Raw genomic sequence first — 21,121 nt, 5'->3', positions numbered from 1 at the left:
TATATATCACAATGACTTTATATTCAGAATATGTCAATGACAACATATTTACTGACAAGGAAATCTCTCATGTTAAGATATTAAAGATACTTCAGAAAAGCAAGTAGAAATGTACTACTTAGTATATAGTTTAGTTTAGATTTTTAAAATGAACATGTATATGTGCATGTGAATGTGTGCATCTGTGCTTGTACATATGTGTTAGACAGATACATAAAAAATTTGATGAATAAACACCCAACAGATGCCAGCCCCTTATTTCTACTGAGGAAAGGACTGGATGAATGAGCCATAAGGGAAGACTTGCCTACTATACCCTGTATGCATACATAATATACCTCTGTATGGCCTGAATCTTTTTTGAGGATAATGTATTCATACCCTAATTTTATACTTTAAAAATGTCAGTAAAAGGATTGAAGGAACAATTAATACACTTATTCAACAGCAGTTCATGGAGGAGCACTGCTTGTCCAAAGCACATAAGTGATGCAGTATATGGGTTGTAAGTAGATACATGTATTTATGTAGATCTGTAGAATTTTAGAGTTTCAGGGAATTTTAGAAATTATGTAACATAAAGCCAAGAGAGGTTCTGTAATATATAGATTGTTAATAAGAGAGTCTGGATTAGAACCTACATCTTATGACACCATTTCTTAGTACTATTCCTTCTGCTACAACTTGCATAATATTTGAGAAAAATTTCCCTATAAAAGTATGAATTGTATGACTTCCTTTTCAACTACATAAATACCTACAAATCCCTATCCAAACAGCGTTTTTCTTGGAGGTTCTTATAAATTGAAATCAATTAATGTCATACTGTTTATCTTTGAATTTTATAATGAATAGAAACTTTCAGACAGATTGGATATGAGATACTTTCTAAATGAGATTTAGAAATATATATTTACTTTTCGTATATGTATTGAACTCTGAGTAATTTTATTAGTAGAACAGAATATTACGTCTTAATGATCTTAAGTACTAATATATTGTACTAATATGACTCAGTATGAGATGTATGATTTGCAGGAAATGTATTCAGAATCATTTATAAAAATAAACGTGTTTGGACTATCAACTAAGCAAAGAATGTATGTTTGCTGATACTTCTTGAGTAATTAAAAATTATGTTGTGTTTGTTTTTCACTAAATAGTTGTTCATTAAGATCTTACGAAATGCATTGATGCAGTTCTGGCCATAATTTTTATTTTTTGTTCTTTAATCAGGATGTTACTGAAAATTCCTCAGATCCAGTACTTGACTTGCATATGTCCTTGGAGGAGCTATATGCCCAGAATCTCCTGCAAAGACGGGACGAGAGTCCGCCTTCAGTGGACTTGAGCATGGGGACTGCTTCTGGCTTTACCATAAATGATTATACACCTGCCAATGCTATTGAACAGCAATACGGATGTGACAACACAAGAGTGTGGACTGAACCTCACCGACCAAATGAAGTTATATCAAGTGCAGAACTGAGTTCTCCTGTGCTGACTGATTCAGCTGGAAAGGTGACATTCTCAAGAGATGGTTTGTATATGATGATGAGGTTGGGGACAGTGAGGGGTTACATTATTCTGGCTCATCTGGAGCCAGCGCTTTCCTGATACTGAGATTTTCAGAAGACAACCTATGAACTTGTTTTGTTTGTAGGTTCTTGCTGAATAAAGCACAACCAGTTAGAGAACATGGGTGATGTTGAAATCATGCTCCAAAGTCTAGTTTTCCTTTCCACATGACTTATTTTTATTTTCTGACAGGGCTCCAAGTTCTTAATTCAACAGGGGTCCCTGGCCTCTGCTGCTGAGTGTGTCATGCTCCAAACTATATCCAAAGAATCTTTCGAGAGGACTATTACGATAGCAAAAGGCAATTCTAGCCTGGGTAAGTTTCTTATTTTCCACGTACACCTTTCCTCCCAGACCCCTGGCCAAGAGGAAATATTGAACATAGTTTCAATGTTTTTGAGTATAGATAAGATAATAGATGTTGTAAAATTTCCCATAGGTTTTTTTTTAAGCATTTAAAAAATTTTCATTTATTTATTTATTTTTGGCTGTGTTGGGTCTTCGTTGCTGTGCGCGGGATTTTTCTAGTTGCAGCGAGCGTGGGCTACTCTTCGTTGCGGTGCACGGGCTTCTCATTGTGGTGGCTCCTCTCGTTCCAGAGCACGGGCTCTAGGTGCACGGGCTTCAGTAGTTGTGGCACGTGGGCTCAGTAGTTGTGACTCGCGGACTCTAGAGCACAGGCTCATTAGTTGTGGTGCACGGGCCTAGTTGCTCCAAGGCATGTGGGATCTTCCTGGCCCAGGGCTGAAAGTCGTGTCCCCTGCATTGGCAGGCAGATTCCTAACCACTGCGCCACCAGGGAGATCCCTCCCTTAGTTTTTTTGGTTATTCTTTTTATGTACTTATTATTTTTATCTGAAATGGTTAACAGGTTTGTTTAATTCAGACTAGCTTATAACCCTCACTCTCCTAGTTATTTACAAGTATTCCTGAGCCTCATTTCCATTCAAGTAAAAGATATACGAAGCGTTTATGTATGATACAGCAAATCAGAAAAGGCATTCTTAGAAAATGAAAAGTCAGAGATTTGGAATTCTAAATTCTTTGGAAAAGGAAATTATTAGTTTCTTTGAATGCTACCAGTTATGCATAAGTCAGTTTGTATTTAATTTCTTTCATTTGCTGAAATAAAGACTAGAAAGACAGGAGGTGCGCAACCACCAAAATTTAAGTGCAGTTATTCAATAGTCCTTCCCAGGTGGCAGGATTTTTGTGTCCTCTTTTACCTATACAGGGTTGTGGCTGGTTAATAATCCCAAATCTCCTGAATTGGGCAAAGAAGACCCGCTGTAGAAATAAAATCCTAATTACAGTAGCTAAAATTATATCCAGGTAGATCACATTTGTTCTTCTTTTGAGTTAAGCAGTGACATGGCTCAGCTCTGTCTTTAGGGCTCGGTGCTGATCAGTAGGGCCATAAATCAGCTTCCCTGGAGGTCTGATTACAGCTCAAGACTCTCTGGTTAGCTGTGCTTCAGAGAGCTTTTTCCTCCATCTAGGATGTAGCCAGCCAGCACCCTTCACATTGGTGTCTGTGGACTTGGCAGAGAAGCCCAGCAGTGCTTAACTGGTGACTGGGATTCCGGTCTCTGCCTCCTTCTAGATTTTGTTCCATTTGCTGGCAGCTGGGCGCTACCAACAGCAGCTACATGGAGACTTATAGAAGAGAATTTCTACTTAATTAGCTTTACTATTTCTTATATATTACATTTAATAGAATAATATATAACTTAAGCTACAGAACTTTCTCTAATTCATTAATTATGGGATATGTACTATAGATACCTAAACATGTCAAAAATATCTCATCTGCTAATGCAGTGTTTCTGAAAGCATGTTGCTTACAATACTAGTTTTGTCGGCTGTTAATGGGAGTTATTAAATGGGTTCCAAGTTTCAAAGTTTGGAATGTGATAAGCTTAAGGAGACAGGTGTTTCTGTTTTCATCACTCAGTAGCTTTGATAGTCACATGTGCACTGTGGATCTCTAAGAAAAGGTTACAGGATGCAGCATTTCTCACATGTCATTGGCCTTTTTTTTTTTTATTAACTCATTAGACAGAAATTTTGCAGAGCCCATATGAGAGATCCTATTCTAGTGTATTTATTTACTCAACTCTCAAACATTAATTATTTTCTGTATTCTGGCTACTGTGCATAGACACCATTATATAATCATTTTCCTCAAGGAATATGAGGTTAGGAGAGTAGACAAACTGACTTCTAAAATCCTCAGTGCATTAAAATATCATACCTGCTGTGAGAGACCCTCATGCAGAGAACATTGAAGCCTTAAATGAAGGAAGAGTTGATCCCTGCTCTCTGAGTGTGGAGGAGTTTCTAGAAAGGTTTCAGAGAAGAGGAGATGTTTGATTTAGTCCTTGAAAAAGGAGATTTCTACCAACTCGTTGAGGCATTGGGAAAGTCGGAAGAGCCAAGGCAGAGAACTGTGAAACATCACTGAAGTTTGTTTGATGTGGGTGAAGTGTGGCATAATGGCGGGCAAAGGAAGAGTTGAAGCTGAAGGAATGGTAGGTGGGAGACAGCTGCCGGGCGAGTTCTTCGTATGCAGGACACAGGACCTCCCTCAGGACACCCCCTGCCTTAAGCGCCAGTGGCCAGTGGGAGCTGAGGGCAGAGGGGTGACATGACCAGATGTGTGTTTTACGATCATTCTGGCACAGGTGGATGAATTAGATCGGAAGCAGTTGGGAGGCTGCTGTAAGAGCTGGGGTTGGAGTACATCTGATTTTACAGTCTGACCCTGTGGATTGCTCACCAGTTCTTAGTTTGCTGAGAGAATGTTGAATTTTGTGAAATCTTTTCTTTCATCTGTTGAGACAGTCATATGGATTTTTTTGTTTTTTCTCTTATGACGTCGGGATATATCCTTTTTTTAGGGTAGTACAAGATACATAACATGCAATTGATCACTTTAACCATTTTTAAATGTATATTTCTGTGGCATTAAGTACATCACATTGTTGTGCAACCATCACCACCATCCATCTCCAGAACTTCATCTTCCCTGAGTGAAACTGTACCCATTAATCACTAACTCCCCATTCCCTCCTCTCCCCTGTCTCCTGGCATCCTCCCCATTCTCCTCTCTGTCTGTAAATTTTGACTACTCTGGGTACCTTATGTAAATGGAATCATATGGTATTTGTCCCTTTGTGACTGGCCTATTTCGTAATGTCTTCAAGGTTCATCCATGCTGTAACATGTCAGAATTTCCTTCCTTATTAATAAAAGGCTGAATAACATTACTGTGTGTGTGTGTTTACACCAGATTTCATTTATCCACTCACCTGTCGTTGGAAACTTAGTTGCTCCTACTTTAGCCATTGAGTTTTGATTTTAAAAAATATACCAAAGTGATTAGGATTTTGGGGAAAAAAAAAAAGAGTAGAAGGTGAAGTGTCCTTGCTTTCATATCCAGGAATCCATTTATACCTCAATAGTTTGATTTTAACCTTAAAATATAAAAGAACTCTTTAATTTGCTTTGTGAGACTAAACCACTTACTTGTGTGAAATTATAACACCATTAGTTTACCAACCAAACTGTAATATAAAAGTGTTAACATATATATGTAATATATATCTTTTAGTTTTACTTTTCTGCTTAGTTTCCATTATTTGAATAATGTGCATACCCAAAATGCTTATAGGGCTTTGTCGTTAGCTGTTTGATTTCCTGGGACCCAGTGGAGTTCCTCTGGCATCTTGGAGTGCAAATTCTGTATGCCAAAGCGAGAATATTTCTCTCTTATCTCATTTGAGATAAGGAGGAGATTTCAATATTCTACGATGCCCAGAGTAACTAGATGTAAAGGATAATGAAAAAGGCCTATTTTTAAAATCTCAGTAGAACATTAAAACAATTTAATTAAAGCATTCATTTAAGCTTTTAATGTAGGAAGGTGTTGCCTTTACAACTTGAAGTAACAAAAAGTGTGGTAGCATTTTAGAATATCTAATTGAGACTGGCTTTGTGCTGGTAGGAGTGTGTCATGAAAGGGTCTGTCACTGAACACATTTTCATAGAATAGGTCTCTCCTTTATGTGAAGTTGTTTGCAGTTTTCACTTTCTGGGTAATTTATTTCTTTCCTAGTTATAATCAGAAGAAATTATTAATAAATGATAGGCTTCTCTAAAAGCTGTCATCATCCATTTGCTGTGATTTTAAGAATAACCTGGGTTTTTTAAACTTTGTTAAATTTAGTGGGGGGGATGTTATGTGCAGATATACACAGTTATGTACATATGCATGTAGTGACCTTTGAAAAATGTAATCGTGATTATTTTTGATTCGTCTGTGGTACATTGGCTAATTATGTTGTACTAGGTCTTGAAGGTAAAAAAATAAGAAGGAAAGGAAGGTGTTAACCTTTTCTTCGCTGATGAGGTACAGAAACGTAGACTCAGGAATTTCTCTGGAACCAGGACTCAAATCTGAGTCTGTCTCTGGTTTTCACAGACCATACAAGGCACGTGAGTCCTTGAGTCACTCAGAGCTGCGGTGGCATTGCTGTAATAACAAGCTTCATTTTGAAGCTGAATTACGATTTGCATTAAGACATTAGAAAGCAATGTAGCTTTGGATTGGAGATGTCTTTTAAATATATTCTGTGAGTTTTCTTTTGTACTTTACTGAGCACTTTGAAAGGAACACTACATGTGCTTTTCTCAAAAAATTCTTTAAACAACCCTGAAAGTGGACATTATCCCCATATTACAGATGAGTAAAATGCAGGTCATTGTGAGGTTAAGTGAGTTGCCCAAAGCCACACTGATTAGAAGTGCTGGAACTCAAATTTGGAACCAGTTTTTTGGTTCTACAGTACATGGTTTGGGCTATGCTACTATACCTCTTTTAGGAAAAGATTGAGAGATCTTATGAGTTACAACCAAAATCTAGTCAGTGGATATTACCTCGAAGTTATTGAAGCCCGAAAATGATCATTTGGTGAAAGGAAAATACAAGCTGAGCTAACTGATGTCAACCTTTTTGTTCATGTGGTTGACATGACCTGACAGCCTTAATAACTGGTAGAGTTATGAGTTGAATATGCTGTTAAGAATTAATTTAGAGGTCATGTTGACCATAGCTCGTGAAGACTTGTTGCATGTCTGTGGCTTGCTTTATTGCAGAATGCATGGTGCCAATGAGAACAAGATGATGGGTTAGATTCCCAGGATGGGCCACTGAGTTGAGTTGTGTTTTGTAGTCATACATTTTGATTTTGCTATAGTATAGTTGTCTGGTGGGTCTTGGTGGGAAAGATGGCAGCATCAGAGCAAACCAGCGTACCTATGGAAACGTTTCAGAGCCAGCCTCTTTGCTTGTATGAAACCTCCCTTGGATGAAGCAGCGTCTAGACTTGTTTTTTGGTTTATGTAAGCTCCTTAATAACAGTGCACTTAAAAATAGTTCGTATGAATCTCAACAGAATCTTTTAACTACATTTGATTAGTGGTTCATTCCTATCAGAAAATGGTAACTAGGAGCCTGGATAGCCCAAATCCAGGCATGAAATATGAGGTTGGAAACACATTGTAATCAGGATCATTCTTTAAAAAATATTTGAAATATCATGTCTAATTTGGTATAGTTAAAGTTAATATTCAGAGAGAATTTCTTTCTTTTAAAAATATTATAAAAAACTAAAAACAGATTATTGACTTCTCTCAAAGTTTTAATAAGAGAGTTACAGCTCTCCTTATATTGTTTAATTATATAATCTTGTTTTGGAAGGAACTTTTAGTACTTGGTTTTAAGTGAATTTATATTATTTTATGTAAAGTTTTCAATTTCAGTAGGTCTTATATTTTTGAAGGAATAGAGTGAGGGTAGGGGGAGAACGGAGCATTAATTCAGATGGGTTTGTTGAGAATATTTTTCTGAGGAATTGATATTGAAGAATGAGAAGTTGTTAGCTGTGCAAGAGCTGAAGAAAGGGGGTGTCAGGCAAAGACTCTGAAAAGGGAGACTAGGTATATTTCTGAAAGAAGGCCATGTTGCTGGAACACGGTGGGGCCGTGGGGCAAGGAGGGCATAGCCCAAAGAAGGGTGCATGTCGAGAGGGCCAAGCCAGGAATTCCACATAGACAGGGCCATGTAGGTATGTTGTATATTTGAACAATAGGAAACTGTTAAAGGATTGTTAGCAAAGGGAGTGATGTGATGTGGTTTGTCTTTTTTGAATGGTTGCTCTGTCTGCTATGAGAAGAATGCATTGGCAGGGACAACTTTGGAAGCCAGGAGCCCAGTTATGAGGCTCGTTCAAAAAATGAGGCAGGAGAAGTGCTGGCTTGGTCTAGGTTTAGTTTGGATGTGGAGAAAGGTGAATGAATTCAAGATAAGTTTTGGGGATAGAAATGGTGGAACTTGGTGATGGATTAAATATAGGTAGTGAGAGAGAGGTAGGAATCCAGAACAACTCCAACATTTCTGCTTTGAGTAATGGAGAGTAGTATGGTGGTACCATTACCAAAAAGGGGAGGACAAATGGAGAAATAAGGGGAGATGGAGACTAGGGAGTTCAATTTTATACTTACTAGGGTTGTATTTCCTATGAATCATTCAGGGACCATGTCAAGAGGGCAATCAAATATCCAAATCTGGAGCTCATTGAAGTTCACATTTGGAAATAAAGTGGTAATAGATTAATGTTTACATCAGTTTAATTCAACTGACTACTGTATGTTCAGGCACTGTGATAGGCACTGCGGATAAGACTTGAATACAAGCTTCTTGATGTTAGGAATTCTGTTATGCTTTTTTATATCAAGCTACCAGTATAGTACTTAGCACATAGTAAACATATAGTAAATATATACCAAATGAACAAATGATCTAGAAATAAGGTAATATCAGAGAGTTTCTTAGAGAACTAATTTTCCATTTATAGTCCTGCTCTTTATTCTTTCATATATGTAAGAGATGAACTATTATTATAAAATTGATTTGATACTGTTAAAATGTTCTCCCTGAGAGAGCTTTCTATGTAAGTGGTGACACATCACGTAGCCTAAGCTACATTGACTCCACAGTGTAGACCCTGTTTCATCTCTAATGTATTTAACATGGAGTGTCTTTAGGTATAATTTCACAAACATTTCTAAATTTACTTAAAAAATATTTTTGTTAGAAACTGATGCTTTCCTTTTGATTGTTTTTTTTTACTGCTGAAAAAGTTACTCCTATTCTTTTATCTGTGAATCCATAGGGATTACTAAATTCAATTAAAATGAATTTGTAAGTCATGCTTTTTTTTTTTTTTTTTTTTTTTTTTGAGGTACACGGGCCTCTCACTGTTGTGGCTTCTCCCGTTGCGGAGCACAGGCTCCGGACGTGCAGGCTCAGCGGCCATGGCTCACGGGCCTAGCTGCTCCACAGCATGTGGGATCTTCCTGGACCAGGGCATGAGCCCGTGTCCCTTGCATTGGCAGGCGGACTCTCAACCACTGCGCCACCAGGGAAGCCCCGAATGTCGTGCTTTTTTAAAAAAAATTTATTTTATTGAAGTATAGTTGATTACAATGCTGTTACTTTCTGGTGTGCAGCAAAGTGATTCAGTTATACATATATATAATAGGTTACATTTGCTAATCCCAAACTCCCAATCCATCCCTCCCCTACTCCGCCTCTCCCTTGGCAACCACAAGTCTGTTCTCCCTGTGAGTCTGTTTCTGTTTTATAAATAAGTTTATGTCATATTTTAGACTCCACATGTAAGTGATATCATATGGTATATTTGTCTTTCTCTGTCTGACTTACTTCACTTAGTATGATAGTCTCTAGGTCCACCCATGTTGCTGCAAATGGCATTATTTTGTTCTTTTTTATGTGTGAGTAATATTCCAGTGTGTGTGTGTGTGTGTGTGTGTGTGTGTGTGTGTGTGTGTTTACACCACATCTTTGTCCATTCATCTGTCAATGGATATTTAGGTTGTTTTCATGTCTTGGCTATTGTAAATGGTGCTGTTCTATATTGTAAATGGGGTGTATGTATCTTTTTGAATTATAGTTTTTTTTCCGGATATATGCCCAGGAGTGGGATTGCTGGATCATATGGCAATTCCGTTTTTGCTTTTTGAGGAAGCTCCATACTGTTTTCCACAGTGGCTGCACCAATTTACATTCCCACCAACAGTGTAGGAGGGTTTCATTTGCTCCACACCGTCTCCAGCATTTGTTATCTGTAGACTTTTTAATGATGGCCATTCTGTGACCGGTGTGAAGTGGTACCTCATTGTAGTTTTGATTTTCATTTCTCTAATAATTAGTGATGTTGATGAGCATCTTTTCATGTGCCTCTTGGCCATCTGTATGTCTTCTTTGGAGAAATGTCTGTTTAGGTCTTCTGCCCAGTTTTTGATGGGGTGGTTTGTTTTTTTGTTATTGAGTTATATGAGCTGTTTGTATATTTTGGAAATTAAGCCCTTGTCGATCGCATCATTTGTAAATATTTTCTCCCAGTCCGTAGGTTGACTTTTAGTTTTGTTTATGGTTTCCTTTGCTTTGCAAAAGCTTATAAATTTGATTAGGTCCTATTTGTTTATTTTTGCTTTTGTTTCTATTGCCTTGGGAGACCATGAAAGTCATGCATTTAATGTGTATCCCTCCTTTACCATAGGAATGACAGTAAGTGCTAATAAAGATGGCTTGGGGATGATTGTTCGAAGCATTATTCATGGAGGTGCCATTAGTCGAGATGGTCGGATTGCTGTTGGGGACTGCATCTTGTCTATTAATGAAGAGTCTACTATCAGTTTAACCAATACCCAAGCACGAGCCATGTTGAGAAGGCATTCTCTCATTGGGCCAGACATAAAGTAAGTATCATTTGGATCCTATTTTGGCTTGGGAAATTCAGGAATTTCAATTCATTAATCAGAATTTTTTTCTCAGTACATACTTTTGTTTGACATACAAAAATTATTATATATTTATTTAATATATATCACTGAAGAATTTGACTATTCCTGAGAAGTTATTGATTGTATTGATTGTAGTCTTTAGGACACTATATCTACAATCAATAACTTCTTAATACTAACAGTACTGAAATACAGTTGACCCTTGAACAACACAGGTTTGAACTGCACAGGTCCAAATATACCCAGATCTTTGTCAGTAAATACACAGTCGGCTCTCTCTGGGTTTCACATCCTCAGGGGCAGCCACCTTGGATCAAAATTTCCATCTGAGGTTGATTGAACCATGGGTCTAGAGGGCCAGCTGTACTCTGCCATTTTATATGTCAGGGACTTGAACATCCATGGAGTTCGGTATCCATGGGGGCCCCTGGAACCAATCCCCTGCAGATACCTAGGGACAGCTATACTTCAAAACAATGTTGCCTTCTATTTTTATTTTTAATTCTCCAGTGATTTCTGCAAAAATCTTAGATGTGAGAGATATGAAATCTCTTAATAGAGCAGGACAGTCCACTCTTAGGAACTTACAAAGAAGTTTGGATTGGCCTCAATAGAGCAGATTGTGCACTACCTAATGATCTGTATGAATCCTCCAAGTCAGCCAGTTCTGTAAGGGCCAAGCATGGTAAAGATCGTACAAAACAGTGTCAGTCTGACCCATAATTTATCCTTTGTTGAACTGCCTCATGATAAAAGAGAATTCACCAAAATGTTGATATGGTCTGATGGTATGTCATATAGGCTATTTTGTCAGGAAGTGTTTACGTTTCTCATCATCCCATAATGTACTAAAAGCATGTCATATATGTGGTTTGTTTTTTAAGTCACTAGACATTTCTTGAGCCAGCATAAAAATCAGTTAATAACTTTATTGTCACACCTCAGCAATGTAAAAGCGTTCCTTTTTTTCTCTAGCATTAGTAACTGAATATTTGCATATAAGGGATAAAATAGTAAAATAAGAGTTCAGGGAAAGATTGTTTACTGTAAATTGATATGATGAATACTAGTATGGGAGACTTTTTTTGTATTCATATTATCTAACTGACTGAATTCTGTATTATTCTTCTGCAAAATACATATCAGTAGAGCTTAGGTAAGAAAACTGTATTTACAACCTGTTTCTCATTTTTCTATCAATAAAAAGCAGAAAAATATATGCTGTTTAGAGTGCATTCTGCTGTCTTATAAAAAGGAGGTTTTATTTTTAGGGCAGAATTTCACTCACGGGCTTTCATATTTTTGCCTGCCTTTTTGACTTTTATTTTATAATGAAACAGATCATCAGATCATGTGACGGTTCCATAATTATCTTATTAATCACGCAAGTACAAGCGAAGATCATTAAAAATGTCAGTGCCTCTACAATAAATAAAAAGAGAAACGTTAAGTGCTTTCCTCACCACTTGCAGGCTAGTGTCCATTCATTTTGCTTCAAAGATGAATGGTAAGGATCTACATGGAGACTCTTTACTGCCGGGGTTTTAGCTTATGTAGTTTTGAAGTACTGTAAAATACAGATGGTCTCGTAACTGATCATTTGATTTATTGTGTGATAATGCACGTCTTATGTCGTGAGCCCTGATGCAGGTCTCCTGTCCACTTTTTGGCACTGAGTACCAGAATCGGTGCTTGGTTTTAACCTTACCTCACTGTTCTAATGTACTGCAGATCTTAAAAAGTGGCCCAAAAATAAGATCATTGTGACATTGATTTAGCGTAAGTCATGTACCTAGTCAACTCTAGAAAAGGAGTCAGGTACATTTTCAGGCTACAAAGCCTTTTTCTCCTTTCCTGTTTTGTGGGGGGTTTTTTTGTGGGGGGTTGTTTTGATTTGTTTTGTTGTTTGTTTTCCCACCCTCTGATTTAGCACCAGGATTTACCCACTTATGCATTCAGCAGCTTTATTAAGACTGTGAAGAGTATCTAGAGAGCTAGTTTCATAAAAAATTGATTTAGGATTCCAGGAAGCAAAATGTAATGTAGTATCTTACATTAAAAAGAGAAAATAAGAAAAATCCTACAACCTTCCCTCCTCTGGAAATCAGTCAGTCAGTCAGTCAGTCTCTTTCTCACATGCTCACATGCATGCATACACACACTCACAAACACACCCACAAATTACATTGATTTCTCCTCAGGTATCCTATTAAAGCTGTGATTAGGATGGCTATAGTTTTGACTCATTGGGTAAATGATAAAAAGAAATGAGAATCATAGAGTCCTTTTTTAGAAAAATTGTGTCAGGTGGTAAAACAGATAGCCATTTAGATTGACCAGGGCTGAGCAGTGTGTTCCATGCATTTTGCATGGTGTTTTTGGCCTTTTCTCCTCCCTGTCACTTGCCTTCATGAAGCAAAAGGTGTAAAATTACCTTGAAAACTCTGTGGGTAATCCTTCTAAATGGAAAGTCTAGTCCTTCCATTACTCTGCATGGAACCATAATGTTAAGTGCTAGTTAAGTGTTGTGGTCATTGCTTTAATCTAGGCTCCATCCATGTCTCTTCCTTCCTCTTGATTTCTTGTTAGGAAGCTAGCTTAATCTGGGCTGGTGGTGGAGGAATGTATTGCAGGGACTTAAAAAAAGGGACTCTAATTGGTTCAGTTATATAACTGATTGGTTTTAGGAAAAGCATTGCTTATTGAGACAACACACTGGCTTCTTTTTTGCCGCTTACGAGAGATGACTAGGAACTTTGTGTATGCGTGTTCGTGCGTGCCTGGGTAGATAATTTGAGTTTCAAGAGTTCAGGAACAGCCAGTGTAAGTTCCAGGTTTCATTATTTTCTATGGAAAACCAGATGTGAAGCCTCACCAGAATGCATCCTGTCTCACTTCGCACTCCACCTTGCCAGGAGTGCTTACGTTTCTGTAATAATAGCCAGGGTTTTGCGCTTAGCAGCAGCTGCTTGTAACATCTGCCAGATAATTACCGAGCTGAATCAGAATTCACCTGCCTTAACCTAAAGTGTGGGATGAATTCCTGATCAAGGAATAAAAGATTGATTGCAGTTACATTTTTCTGTGCTTGTTAATAATCACTGCTATAGACACCAGTAAAGAGCAGATGCTTTTCTGGGGGAGGTGTAGATAGGAGGGAGGTGGAAAGGGGAAAAAACAACCAGGAGGACCCACTTTTAACTACATATACATGCATCTCACATTCAGCACAAGACATTGACATTTGTTAACACCATTGTAAAAAGATGCTGCGGTGTGTGCTTCACATTCTAGATTCTCTGCAGCACCTGCTGACGATCGAGCCCCCTTTTATGTGTGAGTAATGGTGATTCAAAAGCTCATTATGGCTGCATTTTACAACTTGTCTGTGAAACCTCTTCATGCTTTTGTAACATCCCGATGTGGGGATAGACCCAGACAGAGATTCAGTGTCTATACATTTTGGCTTTTTTTTTTTCTCCTTTATGTAAGAACGTACTTCCAACAGAGCTGTGAGATGGTTACATTTTCACATTGTACTGGTGATTGTGAACTCATTTTAAAATCACATCTTCCTACTACTAAGCTTTCCAGCTCTTTTTTCAGGGAGCGATCCTGTCTGCATATGCAGACGCAACCTCTGGATTAATAGCTGTGTCACATTTCAGCATCACTAATGCTATTCTTTTTCTTCCACTCCACATGTAACCTAAGGTTAGTTTGCTTTTAAGAATTTTTAATACAACTCTCAAATAAGCAGTTTCAGTGTGTTTATGCAGTTCATAATGTAGTTTGGTGTTCTGGGTTGGTGTCTGGAGGTTTTGTGTGGCCGTGTGACCAGGCATGTATTATAATTGTTCTGCATGGGCTAATGCATTGTGGGATGCTTGTTCCGATGGCCTTGCTGTCTGTGTTGGGCTAAATATTTATGAAAACTGCTTTCTTTCCTTTTTCTCACTGCTCTAAAATATAAGAAAAATATTTGTAAAGCTCTTCCTCCCCCACCTCTTGGTAAAGGGTAAACACCTTTGAATAAATATAGAGGAGAATTCATTTTCAACAGTGTTTGGGATAGAAACAGCTTTTCCTTCTCAAACCAATTAAAAAATTAAATACTTTTAACTGATTATTCTTATTTTGCCTGTTGTGTTCTAGCTTTTTCTCCTCACCTCTTCCTGGCTTTTTTTCTTAAGGTATTATTTAGGTGAGTTTTAACTTTACTGAACCTTCAGAAATAATACCAGTTTTCTTGAATAGGCTTTTCAGGTTTTAGTTTTCTTTGTGTAAAGGCAGTCAGTCTTCTTCCCCAACCTAATGTGTTAAACATTTTTGACTCATTATTTTTGAAGGGATAAATGCAAATTTGCTATTCAGTATACTTTTGTAACACTATAGAGAAGGTGTTTTATAGATGAATAAATAAAGTAGCATCAGAATTAAAATGCAGCTCTCTCACCCAGCCTAGTCCTAAATCCACTGAAACTGTGTTTTTTACTTCCGTTTGATCCTTGAGGTAAAAGTGTCGCAAAGTGTCGTAAGGGTCCACGGCTTATGCCAGAATGCTCAGGTGTGGCCACGCTGGCTGACACTCTGTTAGAGCACTGTGTTATGTTTGTATTGTGCTTCTTGGCTTACCGTAGTCTCATAAAAAGTGACATCCTTTTTGTGATTGAGGATATGGACATTCACTGGTGGTGATGTACCCTACCAGAACACTCTGGAGAAGCAGCAGAACTGTGTCCTCTGACTCTAAACCTAAGCGACCTCACAGAGTGAATGCTTTTTATGGAAATCACCAGTATGTCTGAAATTATGTATCTTCTCACTCAATAAATTATGCCATTGGTATAATTCTTATTTTTTTATAACATGGAAGACAATCCTTTTTCTTTGCCCTTTAGTGCTAGGGTTTTTTTGTTTGTTTGTTTTTGTTTTTGCGGTACGCGGGGCTCTCACTGCTGTGGCCTCTCGTTGCGGAGCACAGGCTCTGGACGCGCAGGCTCAGCGGCCATGGCTCACGGGCCCAGGCGCTCCGCGGCATGTGGGATCTTCCCAGACCGGGCATGAACCCGCGTCCCCTGCATCGGCAGGCGGACTCTCAACCACTGCGCCACCAGGGAAGCCCAGTGCTAGGGTTTTGATACTTATTGTCTTCATGGGTAAGCTATGGTTAGCCAGTTTAATAGTCTTCATGATTTTTGTGAAGACTTTTTTAATAGTCTTTTTGATTGTTGATACATACTTTTGTGTCTTTGTACAAATATGCTGAACCGACTTCAAATGCATTCTTTCTCTTGCCTTACTATTCATTAATTTGAGGATCTCGGAACAGACTACTTAAACAAGTCAATCAGTTGTGTAGCCTGATAGGACAGCAGTAAACTTAAATTTTCAAATGTCAGTTTCTAAGCATTATAGCTGTAATAAGCATCTTACTCTGTGCCTTCCACATTATAGGCATTCAGCCAGCACTTGTTGAATTAGTAAGAGACCATTCAGGTGTACACAGTAGGCTTTTCTCTGAAACCAAAATGAACATATAAGAAGTTGCTACAAATTAGTAATAGAGTCTTTCCATAAACTTATAATGGTTTAACTTCAGACTTGGGAGTTAATAATTTAATAAAGCTAGGATATGATTATTGATAATGCTTGTTAATGTCCAAAATTAATTGTGTATTATGGGAGAATGTAAAGTAATTTGGTATACCCAGTGTTTTAATAGAGTTCACCTCATTTGTTTCTGCTAAGGAACCCAAAAATCTTTGGACAAAATAATGTTATTACTGACAATAATTTTTCTAAGGATTTATAGATTTCTTTAATTTCAAAAAATTCCTGTTAGTGTTCTCATCTGGAAATAGATATTATGCTATTTTCCTCCCCCATATAATTATTGGTAAACACATAGTTTATCAGCAGTGTTTAAAATTTTAATTTCTGTTGTTATTCTTGCCTATAGGATACTTTATCCTTTTGAAGTTTGGATTTTCCACTGAGTTAAGCCAATTTAAATGAGTTCTGTGAAAAAGTAGAGGTGAAGGGACAATATAATTTTATTTTATATTTTGGAAGATTCCCCTAACAGGCAAAACTTTGCTTCCCTTTGCTTTCATGGATTCATGGATTGTGTCTTGTTCCAGAATTACTTATGTGCCTGCAGAACACTTAGAAGAGTTCAAAATAAGTTTGGGACAACAGTCTGGAGGAATAATGGCACTGGATATTTTTTCTTCCTACACTGGCAGGTAAGTGAAACTGTAAATCTGCTACAGTGAATGAATGATACAGCAAGTTATAAAGAAGAGTTTTGAATCCAGAGTCAGAGAGTAGTAGAAATGAAGAAGACTGGGTTCCTTTTCTCTCTTTCAAGATTTTAAAAAAATATTCAGCCCTTTCCCCCATATTACTTAAGGAGTGATCATATATTGTGGAAAATTTGGAAAAAACTGTGAAAAATCAAATCAAGAAATTAAAACATCTTTAGTTGTACCACTCAGTATAGCACTTTCATCATACTGAGTTTTGGGAATTTACCCCAGGTATGAGTATGATTTCATTAACTCCCTGGAACCTACAATTTGTATGGTATTGTATCACTTTTCCTCTTTCATAAGCAAACATTTTCAGAAATTTTATTTCTTTATTAACGTACATAAAGATTCAGAAACATTTTCAATAGTTATGTTTTTACTGTTTTGGAGAACGTTGAGCTGAATGTCTTTGTATGTATGCATGTTAGGAAATAGTGTATATGGCTTTTTAAAGCCTTTTGATATGCAGTGTATTAAGAACCTTTAAATAATACAGGAGAAGTGGTCCCCTCCACCCCCCCATTAGGAAAGGCAGAAACTAGGTTTTGATGATGATGCTGAGTTCAGCACAGGGAGAGAAATAATGTCATACTGCTTTTCCGGGAAGAATGAACCACTTTACACTTCCAGCTGTGGGCCTGTTTTTTTTCAGTTGCATTAGCAACTGAGCAACAGATTTCTCTTTAAGCATGCTGTAGAGAAAAATGGCTTTGCAAACATTCTGAGGTTTGCTCACAAAATTTCTAACATCCCAGGGCACCCTGGTGTCCAGTGACTTTGCAGGCATCACGATATCCCATTGCTCTTTCCTTTACAAATTGCACATGGCTGCAGCTATCCAGAAAGCGTCAGGGAAGGAAAGGTGTGTTATGTGTTTAATAAAAGCAAAGAATGTCATGGCCCTTAGGGCCTCTTGAATTTTATGGGAAAAGGAGTATTCATTCCACCCTGCACAAAACTCAGCCATACTCCTGTCTAGAATTTCCATCTCGGGGTTAATGACATGAATTGATTACAGCTATCTGGTACTTCCTATTAAAGTGGTAAAATCAGTAATTCCAGTGTCCTCTGAAATATCATTTCAGATGGCTTAATTAAAGAATATGCCAAGATAACATGGTATTCTTACTAAGTTCTGAGGCCTTAAAAGCACTCAAAAATTTATTATTGGAGCAAAAGAGCCACTTTCAGCACTGTGCTTCCCTCACAGCACAGAAGGGAGAAGGGCCTGAACTGTACAATGCTGTGACTAGCTGCTTCCCTGCAGAAAAAGTATATTTGCTATTAATGTAAGGGTGCTCAAAACAAAGTGGTCTTTGTCCTACACAGGAGGAATCTGCACCGGAGAGGTTAAGTTACTTGCCCAAGTTTCATAGCTAATAAGTGGCAGAGTCAAGGTTAGATGCATGCAGTCAGGCTCCATGTTCTTAACCATTGGATCCAAAAAAGAATTGCACAAGCCCAGTATAAAAATATGGGGCAGCATAGCATGGAGGTTGAGAGTTCAGGTTTTGTAATAAGATGGCCTCAATTCAAGTCTCACCTCTGCTCCTTCACTGTGTGACTTTGTGCCAATTTCTGGCACCTTAATGCACATGAAAGAGAGTTATTATAGTTGACAGAAATTTCGTTGATATTCAATAGCAAACATGAGTGCAAATTTCATTCTTGGCTGAGTGAGTGCTGGGGAACAGAACCGGTCCATTCTGCTCTTTGGAGCACATGATCCAAGACCCATAAACCCCAGCCTAAGATGGATAAAGAATAATCAGCACATTTACAGGAACATATCTGAGTTAGTGAAATGATTTGAGATTGGGGAATCATTTGAAGAGAATGGGGTTTTTGTATCAGAAGACTCAGGATATTCATCATCTTATAGCTCAAAGGGCAGGAGCATGTGATGTAATGTGTGTGCTTGGGTCTGAGCAGCTCCCCCAGCTTGGGCTTTAGGGGTAAGAACTGAATATTTTAGATACTCTTTCAAAGTTCTCACTCCTGTCTATGTTCCTTACCTGCTTTTTCTATCATATTCTCTCCAGTGGTGTTTCCAGAGGGTTAGGCCTTGTATCTGCCTTGCATCTTACGAATTGAGCTTCACTCAGACTAGTTCTCAGTCAGCTACTTAACATCGTTTTGAAAATCCTTCTTTGGAGCCGTTCTCAGCCATCGTGTCCCACTGTCGGGCTTAGGCTCTGGGGACCCCAGCCTCATTTAGAGTCTCCTTTCTCAGTTTACACAGAGGGGGAATTTAGTCACACAACTGATGGGTAGGAACCACAGGCAGGTGGATTTCCTTTTAACAGATGAAAAACAAAAATCTGACATTCAGGTCAGAGAAAGAATGAGACGTTCAGGGAGAGCCTGGACAAATTATTGGGCAGAAATGTTGGGAAACATTCAAACACAGTTGGATTATTGGATTAGATGACTTCTCATCTCAAAGTCTGAAGATGACATAATTTGATAGAATTATATCTGTTCGGATATACTACTGTGTATCACTAAGGTGTATTTTCATGTTCATGCTGAGTAGAATCAAATTCATTATTCCTGTCAGGGGAGAATGGATATAATCTGAACATACACTGTCTTGAGATTTTTTCAATTTCTATAAAAATCAACTGCAAACATTTATTGAATTAGAGTTTGTAAAGCCTTCTCTATTTTCAAAAGAACATGTTGGCATGTTTCTTTAGAAATCCATTTTTTACTAACAGCGTAAGGCCACACCATAATTGATTTAACCATTCTCTATGGCCCTTACAATGCCATTTGTTGATGCAAAGTGTTCCTTTGGGAAAACAAAATGTTTCTTGACAAGGTTATTATTTTACGGTTTTATTTATAGTCAGTTAACAGATTGGACACATTTTGCTGTATGCCTGGCATTTGGCAAAATCTGAATTCCTACAGAAATTGAAAACTGACCTTGAACACAAGCGTACTGCAAACTGCTTCCTGTAAGGAGAATTCTGTGTCTGGCTCCTTTGGATGGGCTGAGCTGGACCATAAGCATTTTCCATCTGTCTTCAAAAGTTGAAGGGAAAGCATTGGTCCATCCTGAGGAAGCAGAGATGCTACATTCCTGGTGTACTTGATGATAAGCTCTTTCAGGCCAGGGATCGATCAGGGCTTTGCAAGCTTATAACCCACATGGTGCTTCTACTTTCTTGCGCACGGTAAGCATTTAAGAAATAACTTGTTGGGCTTCCCTGGTGGCGCAGTGGTTGAGAGTCCTCCTGCCGATGCAGGGGACGTGCGTTCGTGCCCTGGTTCGTGCCGTGGAGCGGCTGGGCCCGTGGGCCATGGCCGCTGAGCCTGCGCGTCCAGGGCCTGTGCTCTGCGACGGGAGAGGCCACAACGGTGAGAGGCCCGCGTACCACAAAAAAAAAAAACAACAAAAAAAACCCAAAAAACTTGTTGAATAGTTCTCTTTAAAATTCTGGCATTTTCCCTTTCTTTTCATGCCTTTCCTTTCTTTGTCCATGTTTCATTAGGAAAGAGACAGACTAGACAAGATTCTTTGTGTTCTGCTGTATCTCCAGACTCAGTTACAGTAGATTGATTCTAATATAAGACTTTTATGTAAAATGAAATACGGGTTTTGTTTTTCCCCTTAATGTAAATTATTATCTACTTATTAGTTAAGTATGGTGAAAATATAAAGCAGTTCTGCATTTTTAGCCAAACCAACAGTAAAGTACATACAAGACAACCTTGCATGGCTTTACTAGGATTTGGGAGTACTCACTGTGTAACTCTTTAACAGAGACATTCCAGAGCTACCAGAGCGAGAAGAAGGAGAGGGGGAAGAAAGTGAACTTCAAAATGCAACATACAGCAGTTGGAATCAATCCAGGCGGTAAGAACTATTTCTGTCTTCCACCTACTCGGTGTTTAAAGATGGGGAGGGGTGGTTTCAAGTATTGGATTACAACTTGCTACTGTGACTTTGAGCAAGTAGTTTAATATCCCTTACCCTCCATTTCTACATGGGCACAGTGGAGAAGATAATTTGTATCACACAGGGTTAAAACTAACATGTATTTGAGGATTTGACACATAGTAGGGACTAAATAAAGTAGAGAAAATTAGGCATAGGTAGTTGGAATATTTTTTGTAGAGTTGATCTTAGGTAAACCACCAAATGTTAACTTGAAATTTTTCTAGCATTTGTAGAAACTAGATATTCAAGCATATATATTCAAAATGTGTGTGTAAGCATCTTATCATAGGCTGCAGTTATTCTAACCCATGCTCTTTCTAGAACGAATCTCATATATAATAGAAAAGACGACTTCCCTAAATCTGCTCGGATATACTACTGTGTATCACCA

General features: G+C 38.1%; 1 protein-coding gene across 7 annotated transcripts in view; it reads left to right on the top strand.

Annotated features, from left to right (window-relative positions):
- Positions 1–21,121, top strand: part of MPDZ (multiple PDZ domain crumbs cell polarity complex component) — a 167,851-nt gene that overhangs the window by 98,910 nt on the left and 47,820 nt on the right. For all 7 annotated transcript variants that reach the window (XM_060300935.1, XM_030877169.2, XM_030877168.2 and 4 more), the window contains 5 exons: positions 1,237–1,521; positions 1,771–1,894; positions 10,224–10,422; positions 16,611–16,715; positions 20,554–20,646. In XM_060300935.1, coding sequence (XP_060156918.1) covers positions 1,237–1,521; positions 1,771–1,894; positions 10,224–10,422; positions 16,611–16,715; positions 20,554–20,646 — 806 coding nt within the window. The remainder of the gene's footprint in view (positions 1–1,236; positions 1,522–1,770; positions 1,895–10,223; positions 10,423–16,610; positions 16,716–20,553; positions 20,647–21,121) is intronic.

This window comes from Globicephala melas, chromosome 6 (genome assembly GCF_963455315.2).
Source record: "Globicephala melas chromosome 6, mGloMel1.2, whole genome shotgun sequence".
In the NCBI taxonomy this organism is placed as follows: domain Eukaryota; kingdom Metazoa; phylum Chordata; class Mammalia; order Artiodactyla; family Delphinidae; genus Globicephala; species Globicephala melas.
The sequence above is the reverse complement of the archived record's forward strand: the minus strand, read 5'-3'. Positions and strand labels throughout refer to the sequence as shown.